General features: G+C 41.9%; 1 protein-coding gene across 1 annotated transcript in view; it reads left to right on the forward strand.

The window, feature by feature from the left end:
* Positions 1-18172, forward strand: part of LOC138966442 (receptor-type tyrosine-protein phosphatase epsilon-like) — a 37645-nt gene extending 19473 nt beyond the window's left edge. The window contains exons 14-25 of the mRNA XM_070338684.1: positions 373-470; positions 1322-1441; positions 4801-4955; positions 5593-5728; positions 7141-7287; positions 9189-9288; positions 12634-12707; positions 14486-14623; positions 15052-15180; positions 15577-15728; positions 16706-16838; positions 17128-18172. Coding sequence (XP_070194785.1) covers positions 373-470; positions 1322-1441; positions 4801-4955; positions 5593-5728; positions 7141-7287; positions 9189-9288; positions 12634-12707; positions 14486-14623; positions 15052-15180; positions 15577-15728; positions 16706-16838; positions 17128-17505 — 1760 coding nt within the window. The 3' untranslated portion in view covers positions 17506-18172. The remainder of the gene's footprint in view (positions 1-372; positions 471-1321; positions 1442-4800; positions 4956-5592; positions 5729-7140; positions 7288-9188; positions 9289-12633; positions 12708-14485; positions 14624-15051; positions 15181-15576; positions 15729-16705; positions 16839-17127) is intronic.
* The last annotated feature ends 6828 nt before the right edge of the window (positions 18173-25000 follow it).

Below are 25000 nucleotides of genomic sequence, written 5' to 3' on the forward strand. Positions count from 1 at the left end.
CCCTTTGCCCGCATTCCATTTTCGCATACGAGAATTTTACTGGAAGTAAACATTTGGCGAGTAAATATTTCGTGGAGGGAGTAATATGTTTGTCCCTTGAGGAGTTCTTTTCTCGTACGACAGGTGTACTAAGTAAAAATGTCGTACGAAATCAATTTTTCGTGGATTATAAATTTCGTGTTACACCGGACGTTATCATACTTCTACCCTCATTGATTGTCTTGACTGCTGAACACTAGAAATTGTCATCTTCACACTATTTTTTCGGACATTGTTCCTTGTTAATTCGTTTGCTGTCTTTCGATAGAAATAAAGATAGACTGCAACATACTGGATATCAAGTGTGGACTATTCATTTTATATGAATTGTAGGAGCACATGACGTCATGGTCAACGACTTTCTACGCATGCTGTGGGAGAAACACGTCACCACTGTCGTCATGCTCACCAATACCCATGAAGGCGGCAAAGTTAGTAATATTCCGCGCATTCCTTGCTGTCCCGACTCCTGTACCATTGTCTGTCTGTTTGTCTGTGTGTCTGCTTGTCTGTGTGTCTGTGTGTCTGTTTGTCTGTTTGTATGTGTATATGTGTGTGTGTATGTCTGTCTGTGTGTCTGTCAGTGTCCTGCTTGTGTCACATGTTCTGTGTTTATCCGTTTCTCTGTCCCTCGCTGCCGTTAAACTATATGTCTCTGTCTCTCTCTGTCTCTGTCTGTCTGTCTGTCTGTCTGTCTGGCTTGCTGGCTTGCTGTATGGCTGTATGGCTGTCTGTCTATCTGACAGTCTGTCTGTCTGTGTGTATGTCTGTCTGTCTGTCTGTCTGTCTGTCTGTTTGGCTGTCTGGCTGACTGGCTGGCTGGCTGTCTGTGTTGTGTGTATGTCTATCAGTGTGCAAGTTCTGCTTGTGTCACATGTTCTGTGTTTATCCGTTTTCTCTGTCCCTCGCTGCTATTCAATTCTCTGTCTCACTCTCTGTGAATATATCGCTTTACCCCGTTTCGTCTAAGGATTTCCCCCTTTTCTCTGCCTCTCTTTAAATAGGGGTGGGTGGTTTGGTGTGGACTTTCTCCAGAGAATGGAATTAATTAAAATAGAATAGTGTTCTATTCCGTTTTCCGCTCCGCACACACCTCATTTTCCACCTAATCTCTTAAGAATCTCTCTTTCAACGCCAGTCTCCACCAATCAGTCTCCACCATTCTCAGGCTATCAACCACTGCGTGTGACCACTCCCCCTCCCCCTTAAGTGACATTTGGTGATTCAAAGACGTATCGTTTTGTGTACATGAATTCTTTTACAAAGGCTTTTTTTTTTACAGCATAAATGCGAGCAATACTGGCCGGACTCTGGTGAGAAGAAATACGGTACTGTCGTGGTCACCCTACTTAGCACAATCTACACAGCTGACTACGTCATTCGCACACTGCAGGTGGCTAAGGTGAGCCTACGTCACGCCCCTTAGCTTATGACGTCATAATGCATGTTGATGACGTCAGGAGTCTGCAAATTGTCATTACATGCTGACTCATTGTTTATGAACTTGGTATAATTTCAAATGCGCTTTTATAAACACTTGGCCGATATCCGCCAAAGCACTGGTACTCATGTGACACAGCGCTTCAATCAGCCGGGTCATGTGGTGGACGATCTGAGATGCATGGTGATCGAGCAGATTCTGTCTCATCCTGACGATGCACCACGCCCCAGAAAGCGGGAGTTCTTCTGGATGATGAAGCTGAGAACGATCTATCCCCTTGGACTCAACTCCAAGGACTAGCTGGATCGTTCTCAGCTCTCACACTTTTCCGAGTCTGCTCGATCGCCGTTCATTTCGGGGGGCCACCTTATGGCCACAATCATAAATAGAGAGAGAGAGAGAGAGAGAGAGAGAGAGAGAGAGAGAGAGAGAGAGAGATGTGTGTGTGTGTGTGTGTACGTGCGCGCGCGCGCGTGTGCGTGTGTGTGTGTGTGTGTGTGTGTATGTGTGTGAGGGAGGAATGAGAGATAGACAGCTAGACAGAAAACGCCAGAGAAAGAAAGAACGCGCGAGAAATAATATGACGTCATTAATCATCCTGAAATTGTTTTATACTGTAGATGACGTGCCGTCATTTCATTCTCTCCATACCATCCTGAAGAACCCAGTTAGCATGCTAACGTTAAATTAAGGCAGTACATGCCAAAATATTGATAAGAAAAGTACTAACCTGGTTACTGGTGTGTTTTCGTTTTATCTAAATCATTGTTTGGTTCACTTTAGACTGTCTTCTATATTGCATCGAAATATTACCCAATATTGACGGACTGTGTGATGATATCTTCTGCTATGGTCTGTTGAGACAGTGATATCAAAATCGAGACAGGAGGTCGAGATTTTGATATCACTGTCGAAACAGACCAATAGCAGAAGATATCATCACACAGTCAGTCAATGTTAGATATATTGCTAATTCTCTGGACATTTTGTATTTACTGTAAAGAAATTACAAAAGTATTTGTCTCAATTTTGGCTGTTCCATATCCCTCCCTCTGATTATTATTTCTTTTTGTTCACTCTTTTCTTGTACTTTACAGGGGTACATCACGAAGCGTCCCGGTACCGAAGCGTCCCGGTGCCGAAGCGTCCCGGTGCCGAAGCGTCCCGGTACTGAAGCGTCCCACTATAACGCGTCACAGTACCGGGACGCTTTGGTACCGGGACCGGGGACGCTTCGGGAAGCTCCCGCGCAGTAGGGCACGAAGCGTCCCGGTACCAGTCACCACGCACATCCTCGGCTCGCATGCCAATGTATTTATAAAGCAAAGGGAATGCCTGTAATTCACACAGAGCAATCACTTGGTCTTAAACATGCACAAGACAAAAACGTTCATACTGGGGGAGCGAGCCAGTCTAAAGAGTACTCGGGTCCAGCGCGAGCGTTTTTTATTACCCAAATGAACCCAAACAAACCCAAATTAACCCAAATGATACAATTTAAAAGTCGGAGGCAGAACTGAAAAGACTTTTTCCGACGCTCACGCTTAGTGAAGCCAGAAAGCGTGTGTGATAACAGACATATCCCTCTTGTGAACGGAAGCCTACGGACTTTTCCCCCGAACTTGTCCACACGGGTACAGTATTTCCAAATTGGTGTGTTGTGAGTACAGATCTAAAGTAAAGTTGGGGAAAAGTTGGACAAAAAGTGATTTTTTTTTTACCGAAAGCAAATCAAGGTCTGTGCAAAATTAAGAAAATCAGTGAAGTCAAGGTCAAATCAAGGTCAAGATTAAATAAAAAAAATATATATATGGTTAGTCAAGTCAAGGTCAAATCAAGGTCAACAAGGGCGGATCTGGGGGGGGGGGGGGTTACACGGGTTACGTAACCCCCCCCCCACCCACCCCAAAAAGAGGTAATTTATTGGCTCAGGATGCACCAGATAGCTCTATTTTGCTTCTTTGGATAAAAAAAATTTTCGGGGGGGCATGCCCCCGGACCCCCCGAGAGGCTTAGGCGCCTTCGGCGCCGTTAACTTGTATCTTCGCAGTCATTTTGTAACCCCCCCCCCTCCAAAGCGAATTGATCCGCCCTTGGTCAAGGTTTAAAAAAAAAATAAAGTCTAAGTCCTGTGACGCGTTATAGTGGGACGCTTCGGGACCGGGACGCTTTGGTACCGGGACGCTTCGGTACCGGGACGCTTTGCTACCGGGACGCTTCGGTACCGGGACGCTTTGGTACCGGGACGCTTCGGGGTGTCCCCCTTTTGAGTATTTATAAAAATGTCTTTTCTTTCAAAAAGTCTTTAGTCACTTGCTGAACTAAATTCTGGGATCATTACATTTTCATATAATATTTGTTTGTTTTTAAATTTAGGTGTTTTTGTTTTTGAAGTGGGGAAGCAATAAAGAGGTCGTCGATATCACAACTCGACGGAAATGTCGTCGATATCACTTTTACAATGAGCTCAGTTTTGCCCAATTGACCAATGGAAATCCACGTAACATATGAAATAGCAATATAGGCTATTAATTTTGCTACCAGTTACATCATATAGCCTAAGTTATCTTATCCTCTTCAGAGTGGTAGGATCGCAGAAAAGAATAGAACCAGAACCAAAAAAACTATAACTTGTGGATGTTCCCCCTTAAATTTGGACATGTTGCACATTGCACATCTCCGGCTCCATGTCTGTTGTTTGATTGTTTAATTATTGTCTTGCCTTTTTCTCCAATCAGGAGGGACGTAAGATCCAAGAGTCACAGTCTGTCACTGAATTTCCCATGTCTTTTTGTCCAATCAGGAGGGATGTCTCTAACATAATTGTTCATGCAATGAGCGTTTCTGCATGGGGTGATAACGCGAGACAACTCCCGTGATCTTGCCACGAGGTGGCGCCAGTTACCAGCCGAAAGAAAGAAGGGGCATAACCTCACCTTTACCGTATAAAATGCACGACTTACACACGAACTGTTACCAAACCGATATGCTATTTGGGACCAATGCAAGTTTTTTTTCCCTTTCTCGTGTGATCTTGCCGCGAGGTGGCGCTAGTTACCAGCCGAAAGAAAGAGGGGTATAACCTCACCAGAACCGCCCATTATGTTCAATCAGGAGTGACGTAAGATCCAGGTAACGCAGTTATACTGCACCTCGCGGCCCGACGAAGGTCTACCGTGTCTCTCACTGAGTTGTCCTTGTCTTTCTGTTCAATCAGGAGTGACGGAAGATCCAGGTAACGCAGTTATACTGCACCTCGCGGCCCGACGAAGGTCTACCGTGTCTCTCACTGAGTTGTCCTTGTCTTTCTGTTCAATCAGGAGGGACGGAAGATCCAGGTGTCGCAGTTCCACTTCACATCGTGGCCGGACAAAGGTGTCCCCTTCTCCCCCTGGCCCCTGGTGGACTTCCACATGATGGTCAAGACGCACACGGCCACGCAGCCACACGACACGCCTATTGTTGTCCACTGCAGGTAAAGACAAGATTTATGTTCTTCTTAGAGGTTCTTTCTGTATCCCACTGTGTTTTGAAGTCCTTTTACCAATCCGCCTGGCTCTTTCTGAAAGGGAAACAACGTGAAAATGACAGGTGGGCTTATTTTATAACCAGGGAAATAACGTTCACATTGCAACATCAAAAAGAGACAAAAGCACGGTTAAAAGCGGGTCTTTTACAGACGTTACGGGTCTTACTGACCAATGCAAAGACAACCAAAATGACATTTAAATCGCAAAACATCCCTTCACCCTACCACTTTTATTTCTTTGAGGATGTCTTGGTTTCAAAGTTATTGAAAGCGCAAGATTAAAAACACCTAAACAAAAATACCAGGTCAGGCTCTACCATTCACCTTGGTCTGAAGTGCAGAAAGAAAGAAAGAAAGAATGAAAGAAAGAAAGACAGACAGAAAGAAAAAAAGGAATAAAGAAAGAAAGAAAGAAAGTAAGAAAGAAACACACACACACACACACACACACACACACACACACACACACACACACACACACACACACACACACACACACACACACACACACACACACACACAAACAACAACAAAAAACCACGATGGCAGCAAATGCACTAATGGCCAGTGTTGGTGTGTGCAGTGCAGGGATAGGCCGCACGGGCACGTACATCGCCTTGGACAATCTGCTGTGCGAGTCAGCCGCCACGCAGTCCCTGGACTTCAACACCTGTGTCTGGAACCTCCGTCAGGCCAGGGTCAACATGATACAGACGCTGGTCAGTGGCTAGCCTTCTGTTTTTGTCTGTTGTGAATAGACGACTTCCAGAAATGGCTTTGGCGTCGGCCTAAAACCTTTATCTGTATATATATAGCTATTCTGATGGACACGTGGGGGAATTCGGGGGCTGTGATTGGATGGTCTCTTCCGATCATCAAAGCATAATGCTACGGAAGTCGGCCATTTTTGCCAATATCCAAAAGCATATTGGCAATAACAAAGACGCATGGTTCCGGTTTACCCATCTGTACCACACGATGTTTTAATCGACAACAGCATACACTGACAACTTGAAATTCTTCTCGGGAATGTTTTTCAGCTTTACAAATGTCGATAGCATACCCTTTTCTGCTAACTTCCCGATGAAACAGGACTAAATCAATTATTTTCTGTCCCTAAACACCACAAAATGCCCAAAGTCGAAAGATGTAGTACAAACAGGGGAGTAAAACGGAACAGCCGTTTTTGTGTGCCTGTGTCAGTTGCCGACTGACACAAACTTTCGCATTCGGCTTTTCTTATCTCGTAACTCCACACTAAATACCCCACTTCCCCTCTGAAGTATTGATGTACAACCCATGGCACTAACATTCATGTAGTCGTTTATAACTGAGGTTGAAAAATTCGCTTCATGACGAGACAAGTATAAATGCCATTCACCCAAACTGAAAACTTCGCTGCCGTCTGCTCGCGATTAGCTGTTCTCTTCTCCTCCCCTTGTTGCATCCTAGTTCTTCAGTTGTTTCTAGTTTTCCGTTTATGTTGTGTTTTGGTCTTCTTCATAAGTAGTCTTGTTCAAAATTAAAAAAACTCAAACTTCTTTTTGTTGTATTCGAATGAACTAATAAAAAGCTGTTTAACAGCTGTGTTGTCAAATAGAGGGTTTTTTCGAAGTCAGTGTGGCGCCTGCGCAAAACTAATGCGCATAAGAAACTGCTATCAAAACCTGAGATCAACGCATCGACGCAAAAACTGTCATTTTGTAAGTTTGGAACAACAAATCAAGGTCAGAACAGCTATATAATCGCTATTGTGTTTTCAGCGTAGCAATAGGGTCCGATATTTAGACTCGAACAAGTATAATGCGACTCGTCTTCGACTCGTCGGCATTATACTTGTCTCGTCTAAATATCGCCGGGACCCTATTGCTACGCTGAAAACACAATAGCTGTTATTAACAATCAATCAATCATGCAATAATTCAACCATTGACTGACTGACTGACTGAATGACTGGCTGATTGACTGACTGACTGACTGACTGACTGACCCACCCAAACACCTATCAACCCTCTCACTCTCTCACTCTAAAACTCACTCACTCTCTCATTCACTCACTCACTCACTCACTCACTCACCAACTCACTCACCACTGTTTGGCAACATCTTGAAATGTCTTTCATGTGTACAGGAACAGTACTATTTTCTGCACGAGGCGGTGCTTGTGGGTCAGGCAGTGGCAGGAAGTCTTCATAAAAAGGACACTCTAGCGGACCATGTCCTTGACCTTGGCAGACCCACGGCTGAAGGTTACACCAAGATGGCCGCCGAGTACAAGGTCAGTGCGTGCAAAAAAAGCGAAGAACCAAAACGAAAAATGGTTATGTTGATGGGTTATTATTGTTTATCGTATCAAGAACAAAGATAATATACAGTAGTTCCATTTGAATTGAAGTGTGGCTTGCTATTGGATGCTTGATTTGTTGAATCTTTTTGACGAGCGGAAAAAGTGAGAGGTATGTAATATTGCACGCCGGTGTGATTTTAACGTATGACAATATGATCAGCTGTATTCCTCTTTTCAACAACAACACCATCAACAACAACAACAACAACAACAACAACAACAACAACAACAATAATTCTCATCATTTTCACAAGTTTTCATTCACAAGCACTTGGGAAATAAATCTCATGTTCCCCGGGGAATAAATCCCCGGTTACCATAGTTGCAAGAAGCCCTATTACATGGATAATCAAAAGCAAACCCAATAGAAACGCTCGAGGATTCTTCGGCTCTTTTCATTGGCGTTTCCCCAGACCTAAACAGACGACAAGACACTGCTTTGCAAAGTTCCAAAAACCAACTGGCAAACTGGCAAAAGTAAAAAAAAAACTAAAAAAAAACTACTTCAATAAATTCGTCACAAACAAATGAAACCTACCGATATGTTATGTCTTCTTACAAAGTCATGGAGTGCGTGTATCTGTGTTTCGATACACAGACGTTCGGAGAAACACGAACGTCAAGTTCAAGTAAAACGACACCTGACACACACATTTTGACCCGTGCACAAGACGTTGTATCGATAAACGAAGCACAAATAAGAAACAATAATAAAAGCAAAGAAAATAGCAACACGATATGCAAACATCTAACAAAGCCGAGCAAGCAGAATGACAGGTCTAATGAAAAACAAAGAGGTACCGAGTCGGAAACAAGATCGCGATTCTTTCCTTCGCTGCACGACGCAAATCTTCTGTGACCTTTGACCAAACGTAGCTTCCACATTCGATCACTCAGCTTAATATTTACAACAGAAAGCCGAGGGGGTGGAATACCGAGATGAACCTACAGAACTGTGCATCCTCAAACCTGACATATTCATCCCAACTCATTTAATGAACTCAAAAACACAGAAAGTTGCTTTCACACGCCATCTTCGATTGCCAGTGGTTATCAAACCGGGACCCGTGTGGTTATCAGGACGGGACCCGTGTTTCAAAGCATGGCTCCCTGGGTTGATTGTGCACTTGTTTTCTCACTACCAAAATGATGACAAAAACGATGTTTGATGGTTTGTTGACAGACCAGCTTTTTTGTCGGTCCTCGGGGGGCATATCGACTTTTGTTTCATATTTATTGACCGCGGCCTTCGGCCTTGGTCAATAAATATGAAACAAAAGACGATATGCTCCCCCTCGGACAGACAAAAAAGCTGGTCTGTCAACAACCCATCAAACATCTTATAGTGTTCTCTTTCCACTGGTTCAATCTGTGTACACTGTAAGCATGAGCCAAATCTTATCTTATCTCATACTGTTTTTCAGAGCACGCTTACCATCATAGCTTGTTGTTCTCTGTACATTTATTTAGTTGTATATGTGCGGCATCGTTCATTGCAAATAGTTGAATACAATCGTTTAAACCAACAAAACAAGTATTGTGTGCATTGTTACATTCTTCACACTGGACTGTTAACTGAAGTGTTCCACTTGTGATCACACTTTTTGTAACCCATTGTGAAAACTGTGTCAAATACTATATGATTCTACTAGCAAAAGTAGCACACATGGTACAAACTTTCTGGTGTTTACAATGTCTGCTACCTTTTTCCAGTAGAATTATATAGCTCGTCACTGAGTGTTCACAGCTGGTTACAAAAAGTGTGTTTAAAAGTGGAACACTTCAGTTTACAGTGTGATTACTTGTCATCTTCGTCATTGTATCGTCCTCAGCGTCTGGGAGCGTGCCGCTGTCGCTACGACGAGGACGACTATCAGGCAGGACGACAGGAGGAGAACATCTCCAAGAACCGCGACTACAACATCCTGCCCAGTGAGTATGGATGAAAAAAAGAAAGGTGACATCTCTTGATAGATATGGAAACTGTCGTGTGAACCGAGAAAGGCAACAGGTAAACACACACACACACACACACACACACACACACACACACACACACACACACACACACACACACACACACACACACACACACACACACACACACACACACACACACGGGAGTGCGCACACACACACACACATGCGTGCGCGCCCATAACCCCCCCACACACCCCCCACACACACACGCACGCACACACACACACACACACACACACACACACACACAAACACACACACGGGAGTGCGCACACACACACACATGCGTGCGCGCCCATAACCCCCCCCCCACACACACACACACACGCACGCACACACACGCACACACACACACACACACACACACAAACACCCAACCCCCCTCCCCCCACCCTACACACTTACATCGGTCCCGGTTAGCCATATCGGTTGAAGTGACGTTAAAAACCCAATACCAACCAAGAACTTCAAGTTAACGTAATTTAGAGTGAGAAAGCGAGTTACCTTTAAAAGCAACAAGTCGCGTAAGGCGAAAATACAACATTTAGTCAAGCTCAGTCGAACTCACATAATGAAACTGAACGCATTGCATTTTTTCCAAGTCAAGTCAAGTCAAGTCAAGTCAAGTCAAGTATTTTATTGTTTTGGGCCCAGAGGGCTTTGAAACAAAGATATAACTTTAACACAAAAAAAGGTAACAAATCAGACAGTTAATATATGTATATAAATTGAGCGGACAAATACAACAATACTATACGACCAAATTAAATTGGCAATATACACTTCCATACATGCAAACAAAAAGAAAAATAGGTTTAACAAAATCAGGTAAGAAATCAGGCAGATAATATGTATACATTAAGCGGACAACGATAATATACAGCTGAAGTAAATTGGCAATACCATTATGCCATGCATCTTTTGTAAAAACACAAAACAAAAGCATGTATTACATATATATATACATACCAATAAAGAAACTAGATATAACGCTAACATACTAAAATCATAACATGGGCTACAAATCTTGCTAGCTTCATTAGTTTTATCTTAGATTTACAATTCATTAGCTGTTCATATTTTAAACAATTTGGGTGAGATCGGTAATAAGGACTAATTAATTTTCTTCTTTCAGACACTATACTTTCGTCGGTACAACTGAACAAATAGTGAAACTCATCACCTAATTCATTTTTATCGCACATGTCACACAATCTTTCATTTCTAGGAACATTAAAAAATCTGTGCTGATGTATTGGCAACTTATGATTGCTTGTTCTAAATTTTGCTAGTTTAACTTGGAGTTTCCTAGGCAACCAAAGCAAATACCTTTCCAGACAAAAATCCTATTTTTATATATTCTGTAATTAAAACACAAGCTGTTGGCATTCACGTCAGTGTTCCATTCCTGCAGGAATTGATCTCTTAGCCTTTGTTTTACAACGTTTTTAAAACCTGAGACGGCAAGACTCTGAGTTGTCCATAAATATGATAGACCCAACTTATTTAACATAGTATTGACATGCGACAGCCAGGGCAATTTAACGTTTTGTACATGGTACAACTTCAAATGTAGTTTTAACATTAAACAAGACATCTTATTCGCACCATCGTTCATTTCTTTCATCAGTTTATACCAATAAACCAGTAACTGACATTGTACCTCAATTCTAATTGGATAACGACCAAGCTCTCCGTAAACCATACAAGTGGGTGTAGTTTTATATACATCAAGAAGCATTTTTAAAAATCGCAATTGAAACCTTGACAATATGTCTAATGAATCATATCCCCACACCTCACAACCATACAACAAAATTGGATGTACACACTTCTCAAAAAGATCCAATTGCACATCAATTGGTAAATTTAGTTTTCTACATTTTCGAATTAACGAGAACATTGCACGGTTACCAATCAAACATTGACGTTTCATGGCATTATGAAATTTGTTATTATAATTAAATAGTACACCTAAGTACACATAGTCCCAAACTACTTGGACAGGTACTCCATTCAAGACAAAATTTGGGATATTCCGTATTTTCCCCCGCGAAAAAACAACTTCCGCAAGACCGTACACTCGTAGCATCGTCTATTCACCGCTCGTGGCAAAGGCAGTGAAATTAACAATCCAGAAAAGCGCGGTAGCGGTTGCGCTGAGGAGGATAGCACGCTTTTCTATATCTCTATTCTTTTTAACTCTCTGAACGTGTTTTTAATCCAAACATATCATTTCTATATGTTTTTGGAATCAGGAACGGACAAGGAGTAAGATGAAATTGATTTTAAATTGATTTCGGAAATTTAATTTTAATCATAATATTTATATTTTTAATTTTCAGAGCTTAATCCGAATATAACATTTATATGTTTTAGGAATCAGAAAATGATGAAGAATACGATAAACGTAATTTTGGATCGTTTTGTAAAATAATAATTTTAATTACAATTTTCAGATTCTTAATGACCAAATTAATTAATTAATTTTTAAGCCTTCAAGCTGAAATGCACAACCGAAGTCCAGCCTGCGTCGAAGATTGCTTTGCCAAAATGTCAATCAATTTGATTGAAAAATGAGGGTGTGACAGTGCCGCCTCAACTTTTACAAAAAGCCGGATATGACGTCATCAAAGAAATTAATCCCAAAAATGAAAAAAAACCGTCTGGGGATATCATACCCAGGAACTCTCATGTATAATTTCATAACGATCGGTCCAGTAGTTTACTCTCAATCGCTCTACACACACACACACACACACACACACACACACACACACACACACACACACACACACACACACACACGCACACACACACACATAGACACACACACACACACACGCACACACACACACACACACATACACCCGACCCTCGTCTCGATTCCCCCCTCTATGTTAAAACATTTAGTCAAAACTTGACTAAATGTAAAAAGGCAATGATATAGTATGAAACAGCAATAGAGGGGAAAAGAAACAAGTCGCGTGAGGCGAAAATACAACATTTAGTCAAGCTCAGTCGAACTCACAGAATGAAACTGAACGCAAAGCATATTTTCCGCAAGACCGTACACTCGTAGCATCGTCTGTCGACCGCTCGTGGCAAAGGCAGTGAAATTAACAATACACACACACACACACACACACACACACACACACACACACACACACACACACACACACACACACACACATATACACCACGACCCTCGACTCGATTCCCCCCTCTATGTTAAAACATTTAGTCAAACTTGACTAAATGTAAAAATACGAAATATCAAATATTTTATTTCAGGGGACAGCCACCGACCCATTCTGACGTCAACGGTAGCTGGCACGAATGATTACATCAACGCTGTCTTCTTGCCGGTAAGTTATGACGTCACCGTGGTAGAAAACTACTGGACTGATCTTCATGAAACTTTACATGTGAATTCTTCCAGATGGTATCCCCAGACCTTTTTATCTTTTTGGGGGGGACGAATGTCTTTGATTACCACACACCCGTCGTTAAAAACAAACTGAAGCGACACTGTTGCGACCTCAATCTTCAATCAAATTGATTGTAATGTTGTTTAAGCATTCTTCGATTCAGTTGGAGGCTTAGAATTGTTTAGGTAATTTGTTAATAAAATTGTTGCTTGAAATCGAAATGGCTATGACAGACACAAAAGTGGTTCCGTTGGATTCTTGTTTGTTTTTCTGAATCTCAAAATATATACACATGTTGTGTCTGACTTGAAAATGTCCTCAAAACAACAAGCCCCCTTTTATGCAAATTAAATCTCCTGTGTACATGGTAGCGCTGTTTCAGTCGACGGGTTAGGGTCAACCAGGCCTCAGTCTCGGGGAACACTTTTTCGTTCAGGTTTGATGTTTTGGCCCGCAGATTGACTAAAATGTTTTGATGTCGCACGTTGAGAACTGTTACCGCCAGAGACAAAGATTTCCTTATCTCTCTGACATTTGCCAACTTTCATGTTAAAAAGTCAAGGGAAAAAAATCTTCTAGTTCTTAATTTTTTGGGGGGGGACCAGAGACAAATATTTCTTTATCTTTATGGCTTTTCCAAACATTAGTTTTAAAATGAAGGGGGGAGGCGGGGAGGGGGGGGGGGGAATGTCGTTTTCTTCTTGTTCTTTTTATATTTAGTCAAGTTTTTTATATTTAGTCAAGTTTTGACTAAATATTTTAACATCGAGGGGGAATCGAAACGAGGGTATGGTGTATGTGCGTGTGTCTGTGTGTGTGTCTGTGTGTGTGTCTGTGTGTGTGTGTAGAGCGATTCAGACTAAACTACTGGACCGATCTTTATGAAATTTGACATGAGAGTTCCTGGGTATGAAATCCCCGAACGTTTTTTTCATTTTTTTGATAAATGTCTTTGATGACGTCATATCCGGCTTTTCGTGAAAGTTGAGGCGGCACTGTCACGCCCTCATTTTTCAACCAAATTGGTTGAAATTTTGGTCAAGTAATCTTCGACGAAGCCCGGGGTTCGGTATTGCATTTCAGCTTGGTGGCTTAAAAATTAATTTATGACTTTGGTCATTAAAAATCGGAAAATTGTAAAAAAAAATAAAAAATTATAAAACGATCCAAATTTACGTTTATCTTATTCTCCATCATTTGCTGATTCCAAAAACATATAAATATGTTATATTCGGATTAAAAACAAGCTCTGAAAATTAAATATATAAAAATTATTATCAAAATTTTTTTTTCGAAATCAATTTAAAAACACTTTCATCTTATTCCTTGTCGGTTCCTGATTCCAAAAACATATAGATATGATATGTTTGGATTAAAAACACGCTCAGAAAGTTAAAACAAAGAGAGGTACAGAAAAGCGTGCTATCCTTCTTAGCGCAACTACTACCCCGCTCTTCTTGTCAATTTCACTGCCTTTGCCATGAGCGGTGGACTGACGATGCTACGAGTATACGGTCTTGCTGAAAAAGGGCAGCTACTTGACTAAATATTGTATTTTCGCCTTACGCGACTTGTCTTGATTTTGTTCTAGTCCTGGATCGTGTTCGTGTTCATGTTCTTTTTCCTGATCGCCACCTTCTTCTTACTGTCGTCGTTGCCATATTGTTATCGTTGTTATACTGTTAACTGTCTTCTCCGTGACATCATGTTGCCAGGGTTACCGGAAGAGGCAGCACTTCCTGGTGACCCAGATGCCACTGGCCATTACTGTCCTTGACCTGTGGAGACTGGTGGGGGAACACACTGTGTCCACCATCGTCACCTTCCCCTCCAACCCAACCACTGTAGGCGATGTGAGTAGTGTGTGAATGCGTGTGTGGGGGTGGGGTGGGGGGTGGGGGTTGGGGTTGGGGAGGGGAGGGGAGGGGGGTTGGGTGTTTGTGTGTGTGTGTATGTGTTTATGTGTGTGTGTATGTGTGTATGTGTGTGTATATGTGTGTGTGTGTGTGTGTGTGGGCGCGCTCGCATGTGTGTGTGTGTGTGCGCACTCACGTGTATGTGTCTGTGTGCGTGTGTGTTTGTGTGTGTGTGTGTGTGTGTGTGTGTGTTTACCTGCGCCACGAATGTCTTCCCCTCTCCTCTATCCCCATCGCAACCACTTGTCTTTAATTTCACGGCTGCTTCGTCTTAATCCCTCTTCTTATTCTACCAACCTTTGTCTTTCTTTTTTTTTAGCATTGTCGACTATATCAAGATAGATTTCTTCCTGTTTTTTCGTCAGTCGGCCCCTGAATTTTTGCCAGAGGAAGGCCAGACGTGTCAGTTCGGACCTTACAAGGTGACCGGCCGTTCCTACACCTCCCAGAACCGTTACCGGGAGGGATTCCTCTACATGGTCAAGTCTAGACGAGTGAGTACACATCCTCTTTGTTCCCTTCCCTTCCCTTTTCATTTTCTAGGACGAGTGAACAAATAAGCATTGAAGACCGGATTCAGACAGTGACTCTTAACGATGTTGGTTCCTCATAATGCATGGTGCAGTTGATACCGATGATGTTGTTGTGGGATATTAAATGAATGACAAAGGTGATGATTTAGAGAGTAGCCTACTGTTTATATCATAGTCTATTTTTCCTTGTCCATTTATTGCATCCGCTTGTTTTTGTCATTTATCGACGATGTTGATGAGGGTAATACTGATTATGATGATGATAAAACGTAAGGTAGAAAAATATGTCGGTAGCGAAGCATACCACACAACACAACACAACACACAGTTTACCGTCATGTTTGACCTACTTGCTAGCTGTCGTTGGGGCGTCACGGGCGCGGACTGCACGTGCTGAGGTGTGAGGAGAGCAACCCCGACCCTGACCTCATGCTGTCCTTGGCACAGGCCGCCATCTTCGGCGTGCCGGAGAAACAGCTGGAAGACAGCATCATCTTGGTCGTCTGCAGGTTAGTACTGTGTGTTGCGCTGAATTTATGTGTTTTTTTGTGTGTGTGTGGGGGGGGGGATAGGGGGGAAGGTGCGGGTGTGTGGGGAGGGGGAGGCGGGGGCGTGAGTGTGCGGGCGTGTGTGTGTGTGTGTTTGTGTGTGTGTGTGCGTGTGTGTGTGTGTGTGTGTGTGAATAATGTTAATGATGGTAGGTGGGTCGATTGATGCTAGGGGAGGGGGGGGGGGTATACTGGGGCCATGGTCGTAAGTTATGTGGCTCGGTGGGTCGAGGGTCTAAGAAAGGCAACTCGAAAACAGTGTTAGTTGTTTTTTAAGTAGTTATCTGAAAATGACACCATCACTCATTTAAGAAACTTATCTGGGTTCTGTGCAGTCAAATGGCCTGTATTTGAAAATCTAAACTATTTGTTAAGGGCACTGGATGAAGGTATAGGACAAGGAGAAAGTGTGCGTGTCCGTTAGGGTGAGGAGGTGTGGTCAAATGATAAATGTAATAAGAGCAACGCTGCTCGGGACACGAAGCACGGGGTCTTTGACACTTCGGGAGAAGAAAAAAAACACATCAGCTAGCAAACGCCATCCGCCAGTGCTGACTCTTATCTTCGTTTGTATATGACGGGGTTTGCTGGTAAAGCTGTTACTGCACGGCTGTTTTAGTGTGAGTTAAAAATAGTCAAGCAGAGGGAATAGTTTGGTTACCAACAGCTGTAACCAGCACACTGTTAAGCTCGCTTGCTTGTTATACCCAACTGTTTCCGCGCTATACTGGGAGATTGGCTTTCTCTGTGCATTGCTGCTGTGTTATCTCTGCTGTGGGGAAAGGATGGGTGCTAAAAATAGCCTGCAGCTAGAATAGCACAAATGAAGCTCTTTGAATAGCCCTGAGGGGGATGTGGGCTTCCTGCTTTAAAAAAGAACAGTCACGCTTATCAAAGATACTATACTAATACTATGCATTTCCTTTCTGACTGTCCAGGACGGGGGCCGAAATGAGCGGTGTGTTCGCGGCGGTGGCTCAGCTGATACACAGACTGGGAGAGTCGCCTGTGTCCGTTCCTACAGTCGTTGGAAACCTTCGTGCTATCAGGCCCCAGCTTATCTCCTCCCTGGTGAGTCACTGAGTGATTGAGTGAGTGAGCTAAATGTAGTTGATTTGTTTTAGAGATGAGTGTTCTCTGGGTGCGTGTGGCTGGAGTGAATGTGTATAAACCGCAATTTTCACAACGGATTCCCAACCTTGGGCAATACAATATTATGTATTCTGTAAAGGATTAGAGCGAGTGAGTTAGTGAATCACTGGGTGACGAACTTAACGAATCAGTTAGTGAATGAGTGGGCAGATCAAGAGTCCATGACTCGGCAAGTGTTCATCTTCTCGACAACTTTCTTCCCCAACAGGAACAGTACAACACCATTTACGAGGCAGTCAAGCAGTTCGCCATCAACTCTTCCATCTACACCAACCTGGCAATCACCATGCCTAGCAAGCCTCCTCGCAAGGACAGAGGCAGCAGCAAGAACAAAAAGAAGGAGAACAACGCGGACCAGCAGACAGAACGCCGGAACAGCAAGAAAGACAAAAAGGCCGAGAAGGACAAAACCAAGGTGAACGGAAGAGCCAACGGCTCAGCCAATGGGGAGATGGTGGAACAGCCCGAGGATGACGACAAGGACGGGAACAGAGATGGTGGCAATAACCAGCTGCCAAAAGCTAGTAGTAATGAAAACGACGCTGTAACCGTCGGTGGTACGAATACCGTCAATTTCAGCTTGTGAGATCAGATTTTATATTTGACGGTGGTAACAGCCCGCAGGCACGAGCTATAGTAGCAATGAAAATGACCCTGCAACCTCCGGTGGTACAAATACCGTCAATTTCAGCGTGTGAGATCAGATTTTATATTTGACGGTGGTAACAGCCCGCAGGCACGAGCTATAGTAGCAATGAAAATGACCCTGCAACCTCCGGTGGTACAAATACCGTCAAGTTCAGCATGTGAGCTCGGGGTTTTAATTGAAGGTAGTTTAACTGTATCAACTGATACCATGTTTTTTTCTTTGAGATGACAGAAATTGGCGCCTTTACTTTCAGTGATGAGTGTATGACCCCGTAACCGTCGGTGGTAAAAATAACGTCAATGAAGCAGCCTTGCATGCAACTGAGGTTTAAAAATAACCACAAAAAACCCCAAACAAAAACAAGTCGCGTAAGGCGAAAATGCAACATTTAGTCAAGTAGCTGTCGAACTCACAGAATGAAACTGAACGCAATGCAACGCAGCAAGACCGTATACTCGTAGCATCGTCAGTCCACCGCTCATGGCAAAGGCAGTGAAATTGACAAGAAGAGCGGGGTAGTAGTTGGGCTGAGAAGGATAGCACGCTTTTCTGTACCTCTCTTCGTTTTAACTTTCTGAGCGTGTTTTCAATCCAAACATATCATATCTATATGGTTTTGGAATCAGGAACCGACAAGGAATAAGATGAAAGTGTTTTTTAATTGATTTCGAAAATTTAATTTTGATCATATTTTTATTTATTTTTTAATTTTCAGAGCTTGTTTTTAATCCAAATATAACATATCTATATGTTTTTGGAATCAGAAAATGATGGAGAATAAGATGAACGTAAATTTGGATCGTTTTATAAAAAAAATATTTTTTTTACAATTTTCAGATTTTTAATGACCAAAGTCATTAATTAATTTTTAAGCCACCAAGCTGAAATGCAATACCGAAGTCCGGGCTTCGTCGGAGATTACTTGACCAAAATTTCAACCAATTTGGTTGAAAAATGAGAGCGTGACATCACTTTCACGAAAAGCCGGATATGACGTCATCAAAGACATTTATCGAAAAAAAGAAAAAAACGTCCGGGGATATCATACCCAGGAACTCTCATGTCAAATTTCATAAAGATCGGTCCAGTAGTTTGGTCTGAATCGCTCTACACGCACGCAAACACACACATACACACATACACACATACACCACGACCCTCGTTTCGATTCCCCCTCTATGTTAAAACATTTAGTCAAAACTTGACTAAATGTAAAAACAATAACGTCAATTTCAGCATGTGAGCTGAGATGTTATATTTAAAGGTATTTTGACTGTATCTACTGTTACATTGTTTTTCTTTGAGGTAAGACGATTTCAGTCGCGATTTGTTTTTATTTCAGCGTGTGACTGTGTGTGTCATTGTTTTTGTTAGTAGTTCATAGATGCACGTTTAGTTGCTTTTAAAGAAAGGTCTACAAGGGAGGGGTGGGGAGGAGTCGAGTTTGCTGCTTCCGTAGACACCATCATGTTCAGGTTCCTGCCTGGTGTTGTTATGCTGTGTTTGATGAATTCGGTATAAATTAAGAGATGCTAAATAAATAAAAATAAATAAAAAACACCTTACACTTGAACATGCATGACGTTCTCATTTTTGTTTAAACATGTACATTTTATTTTGCTTGATATGCTCTTGCTCAGTACGTTTTGTAACAGAGCTATATTTCATTGTAGACATTTTGTACATCCATTTCAGGAGAAATGCACCTTCATGCGTCTGATATGGGGTTTTTTTTTTTTTTTTAGTACAAAGAAAAAAAATATCTGGTGTAACTGATTTTCAGAAACACAAATTTCCTCAAGGGCAACGAAAACCAGCATTGAATTACACAAATATGTTTTGATTCTTTAAAATAGTGCTACAAGTAAAAGACGCCATTGCATTGCTTTCGTTTCTTTCATTTGTCTCAATTGTTTGTAGTTTATGTGTTAAATTGTAATTGCTACTAATGGGGAAGAACAAAGATTGTTTAGATACTCTGTCATGTTAAATGCCTTCACATGTGTCTTACTTTCTAACGCTCTTACATGTTTCTCATTTATAAGGGTGGGTGGGTATGGGGGGGGGACGCTCAATGATGCTAATGTTTATTATAGTATATGAGCTTCCTCTTTCTCTCTGTTATTGAAGCGTGTAAATATGTCTTGCATGTGCACACTACAACAAATACATGCACAACAGAGATTTCTCTTTCAGCTGAGAATGGGGACAGACGGACTTTTTGGTCTGTGGATTCTTGTGCACGAAATAATCCATCTACATATTGTCAAAGTATATAGCCAAGTCTTTCTGGTTTAGTAGTTCCCTGCAGATAATCGTGTTTCGTGCATGCCATCTCGGCTGATGATTTGTATGGCATACATAGAGAATACTACATGGCTCGCTGTGTCATAGCAGATTTACACGAGTTTTTTAAAAAAATATTGAAATGCAAGCGAAAGACGGTTGTCCAGGTGACTTTGGCAGTGGAAAATCAGGTTCCCCTGTCAGACTACAGTGGTCGCCGCTTAATAAAGCCACTTCTGGACCGACGAAAAATGGCTTTAATAAGCGGCGGATTTATTAACCGGCGGTCCAGGAATACGTCATTTTCGAAAGAAAACAAAATCTTCTCTTTTATTGACGTCACTCAGTCACTTTCTTTCGTCATTTACACTTGTTTGAATCTAAACAAAACTTCACGAAGGATGTGGAACTTTTGTTTTAATTATGTACATGTACGTGTACTTTGATCACTTCGGTACATCAATAATTTCACTGTCACCGTCACGAATCATTACTCGGCAGAGAAGAACGATTTTATGAGTGTTTGTTTGTTGGTCGTCTTCCACATCAGAACAAGATAATGTGAGTTTTAGTCACAAACTACGTGATTTCTCTGAGAAAACTGGCTTTAATAAGTGGCGGGTTGGTTTTATTAACCGGCTTTTTCTAACACATAAGATATAGTGATAAATCCGGACCGTCTGAAATCGGCTTTTATAAGCGGCTGGCTCTATTAACCGCGGTTTTATTAAGCGGCGTCCACTGTAGTTTGACGCAACCTCATTTACATGATATCTCCACGTGTGAATTGAACGACATTGTTATGCCATGGTCGGTCTCTCTCACGTATGTAGGATAACATTCATGTCTCAACAGTGTGTAAGAATTGGAATGACGTCACTCTCAGCAAAGCCTAGAGTGAGGGCTGCATGTTAATTCTTATTCGAACTGTCTGGACATTCATATAGAGCATATTTAACCATTAGCGGAAATGTAACCTGTACATAATTGCACCTGCGGTGTTGAGTCTCTTTTAATTGCTGATTTTATTGATCATCGTCAACGTTGGCATTCCAAATTATTTTTGTTGTTGGTTTTTGTTTGTGTTGTGTTTGAAGTAAATTACACATCAGATAAGCCTAAATTGTTCTATACTCCTTGCATATTATTTCAAAATCGAGCAATTATCTTTGTTTAATGAATGTTGTCATTGTAAATTATGTACGTTGTGCAGAAAACTGCTTTGCTCACTAGCACTATAGTCGATCCTTGCTTATTGTTTCAAATGTATGCATCTTTATAGTTTAGTGAACGCTGACGAATTCATTTCAAATAACAAAATGATGTGTAGCCGTGTCTTTGTGGAAGAAGGTATGTGAAGGCATGAAAAAGAAACGTTATAGATTGTCTTTTTTTGCAAATTATGTAATAATCCATTTGCTTATTTATTTTTAATTGTAACTTTGTTTTGAAGACACCACTATTATTCCTAAGCTCGTTGTTGTTTTCATACTTTATGTACATTTCATGAATATGTAAACAGAAATCAAACTTTATCTTTAACCAAACGTTAACATTTACTGTACCAAATGATTGCACAGTGGACGTCATCATGACGTCATCATGTGAAAATAGTTGGGCTCACCATCTCAGATCTGCCCAGGGCTTTACTTACGACAAGACCATCCCTTCTTCTTCTTCTTCTTCTTCTTCTTCTTCTTCTTCTTCTTCTTCTTCTTCTTCTTCTTCTTCTTCTTCTTCTTCCTTCATGGTCTTAGACTCCCACGTTCACTCATGTTTTTAGCACGAGTGGAATTTTACGTGTATGACCGTTTTTACCCCGCCATTCAGGCAGCATACGCCGATTTCGGGGGAGGCATGCTGGGTATGTTCGTGTTTCTATAACCCACCGAACTCTGACATGGATTACAGGATCTTTTCCGTGCGCACTTGGTCTTGTGCTTGCGTGTACACACGGGGGTTAAGTCACTAGCAGATCTGCACATAAGTTGACCTGGGAGATCGGAACAATCTCCACTCTTAACCCACCAGGCGGCAGCGACCGGGATTCGAACTCACGACCTTCCGATTAGGAGGCCGACGTCTTACCACCACGCCACTGCGCCCGTCAGACCATCCCTTGACTTAGACACATACCAAAAGTCAAGGGACTTAGCTGACCTCTCTTCAATGTGAGATATTTTTTGATGGATTTATTTCATAACTGACACAAGGGGTAATCAGCAAAAACAATTCTTACGTACGTACACTCATCCTTACTTTTTACTATAAGCACCCAGGCAGTTTATTTTTAGAATGTGTTTAATTGGAGGGATGGTTGTATAGATAGTGACGGGCGCTGTGGCGTGGTGGTAAGACGTCGGCCTCTTAATCGGAAGGTCGAGGGTTCGAATCCCGGCCGCGGACGCCTGGTGGGTTAAGTGTGGAGATTTTTCCGATCTCCCAGGTCAACTTATGTGCAGACCTGCTAGTGGCTTATCCCCCTTCGTGTGTACACGCAAGCACAAGAACAAGTGCGCACGGAAAAGATCCTGTAATCCATGTTCGGTGGGTTATAGAAAAACGAAAATACCCAGCATGCTTCCTCCGAAATCGGCGTATGGCTGCCTTAATGGCGGGGTAAAAACCGTCATACACGTAAAATTCCACTCGTGCAAAAACACGAGTGTACGTGGGCTGAGTTTCAGCCCACGAACGCAGAAGAAGAAGAAGAAGAAGAGGTTGTATAGATAGATCTGAGATGTTGACCCTATAGTCGTTTACATTGGAACACTCTAAACTGAATGAAGTGAACACACTTTGTGTAACCAGTTGTTGAGATACTATATCATTCTACTAGCAAAAGAATCAAACATTGTAAACGCTATTTAGTGTTTACCATGTGTGCTCCTTTTGCTGGTAGAATGATGTAGTATCTCACACAGTGTTCACAATTGGTAGTATCTCACACAGTGTTCACAATTGGTAGTATCTCACACAGTGTTCACAATTGGTAGTATCTCACACAGTGTTCACAATTGCTAGTATCTCACACAGTGTTCACAATTGGTAGTATCTCACACAGTGTTCACAATTGGTAGTATCTCACACAGTGTTCACAATTGGTAGTATCTCACACAGTGTTCACAATTGGTAGTATCTCACACAGTGTTCACAATTGGTAGTATCTCACACAGTGTTCACAATTGGTAGTATCTCACACAGTGTTCACAATTGGTAGTATCTCACACAGTGTTCACAATTGCTAGTATCTCACACAGTGTTCACAATTGGTAGTATCTCACACAGTGTTCACAATTGCTAGTATCTCACACAGTGTTCACAATTGCTAGTATCTCACACAGTGTTCACAATTGCTAGTATCTCACACAGTGTTCACAATTGGTCACAAAAAATGTGTTCAAAAGTGGAACACTTTAATTTGCCGTGAAGGAGTACGACTTTTAAGTTGTTCTCATGGACACATTTCAAAAAGTTAATTTTTCTAGTATAAAGTAATGTATTATTTCCTGATGTAATTATGCAGTGCAAAACTGAAGAAGTGTCGGAGGTTTGGATTCTAGCGAAAAGTTATTTTCCCGTAGAGTGATTTTCAGACAGAAATGAAGCTATGCATTACTCTCGTCATTAGGTTTTAAGGTTGTTACTTGTAAATACATTGAATAGAATTATGAAATAAACTTCATTACGCCTTTTCCTCTTGTTTTGTACTGTGATTGATGTCAAGATTCTTTCTGTCGCGAAAAACTGACATGCGTTTTTAACGGAAAGAGGCTTAAAATTTACAATTCTCTCACTGCATTGCATGCTTTTCAAAAATAAACATCTGCACTAATCGCCACAGTAGCACACTGAAAACTGAAGTGTTCCACTTTTAAACACATTTTTTTTATCAGTTGTGAACACTGTGTGGCGAACTATATAGTTCTACTGGAAAAAGTAGCACACATGGTAAACACGACCGGCACGGTTGGCCTAGTGGTAAGGCGTCCGCCCCGTGATCGGGAGGTCGTGGGTTCGAACCCCGGCCGGGTCATACCTAAGACTTTAAAATTGGCAATCTAGTGGCTGCTCCGCCTGGCGTCTGGCATTATGGCGTTAGTGCTAGGACTGGTTGGTCCGGTGTCAGAATAATGTGACTGGGTGAGACATGAAGCCTGTGCTGCGACTTCTGTCTTGTGTGTGGCGCACGTTATATGTCAAAACAGCACCGCCCTGATATGGCCCTTCGTGGTCGGCTGGGCGTTAAGCAAACAAACAAACAAATTGTAAACACTATTATTATTAAGTGTTTATCACGAGTGCTACATTTACTTGTACAATCATACAGTATCTCACACACTTTTCACAACTGGTTACAAAAGGCGTTCAAAAGTGGAACACTTTAGTTTACAGTCTAGGCCTGTATTTGCCTAGCTTTGATTCCGAGACCACATACATTTTATTACAACATTGAAGAATAAGCGTTATTTATTTGTAACACGTCATTTATCCATAGGTCTACGTACATGGAAACCCCCCGCGGGTTAGGGGGAAGAATTTACCCGATGCTCCCCAGCATGTCGTAAGAGGCGACTAACGGATTCTGTTTCTCCTTTTACCCTTGTTAAGTGTTTCTTGTATAGAATATAGTCAATGTTTGTAAAGATTTTAGTCAAGCAGTATGTAAGAAATGTTAAGTCCTTTGTACTGGAAACTTGCATTCTCCCAGTAAGGTAATATATTGTACTACGTTGCAAGCCCCTGGAGCAATTTTTTGATTAGTGCTTTTGTGAACAAGAAACAATTAACAAGTGGCTCTATTCCATCTCCCCCCTTTCCCCGTCGCGATATAACCTTCGTGGTTGAAAACGACGTTAAACACACAAAAAAGTAAAAGTAAAGTACATGGAAACTTGGCGTCAGATATGAGAAAGAGCAGAAGCGAGAACATTGTATTTGGCGTCAGATATGAGAAAGAGCAGAAGCGAGAACATTGTATTTGGCGTCAGATATGAGAAAGAGCAGAAGCGAGAACATTGTATTTAGAGGCACTTTACAGTCATCCTCACATCCTTACAAATAGTCCTGGTCACTATCTATCTCAGACCTGTCAAGACTTTTACATGGAATAAGGCAACGCCTCCACGTAGACACATACAAGAAA

The sequence above is a fragment of the Littorina saxatilis genome, linkage group LG5 (genome assembly GCF_037325665.1).
Source record: "Littorina saxatilis isolate snail1 linkage group LG5, US_GU_Lsax_2.0, whole genome shotgun sequence".
In the NCBI taxonomy this organism is placed as follows: Eukaryota; Metazoa; Mollusca; class Gastropoda; order Littorinimorpha; family Littorinidae; genus Littorina; species Littorina saxatilis.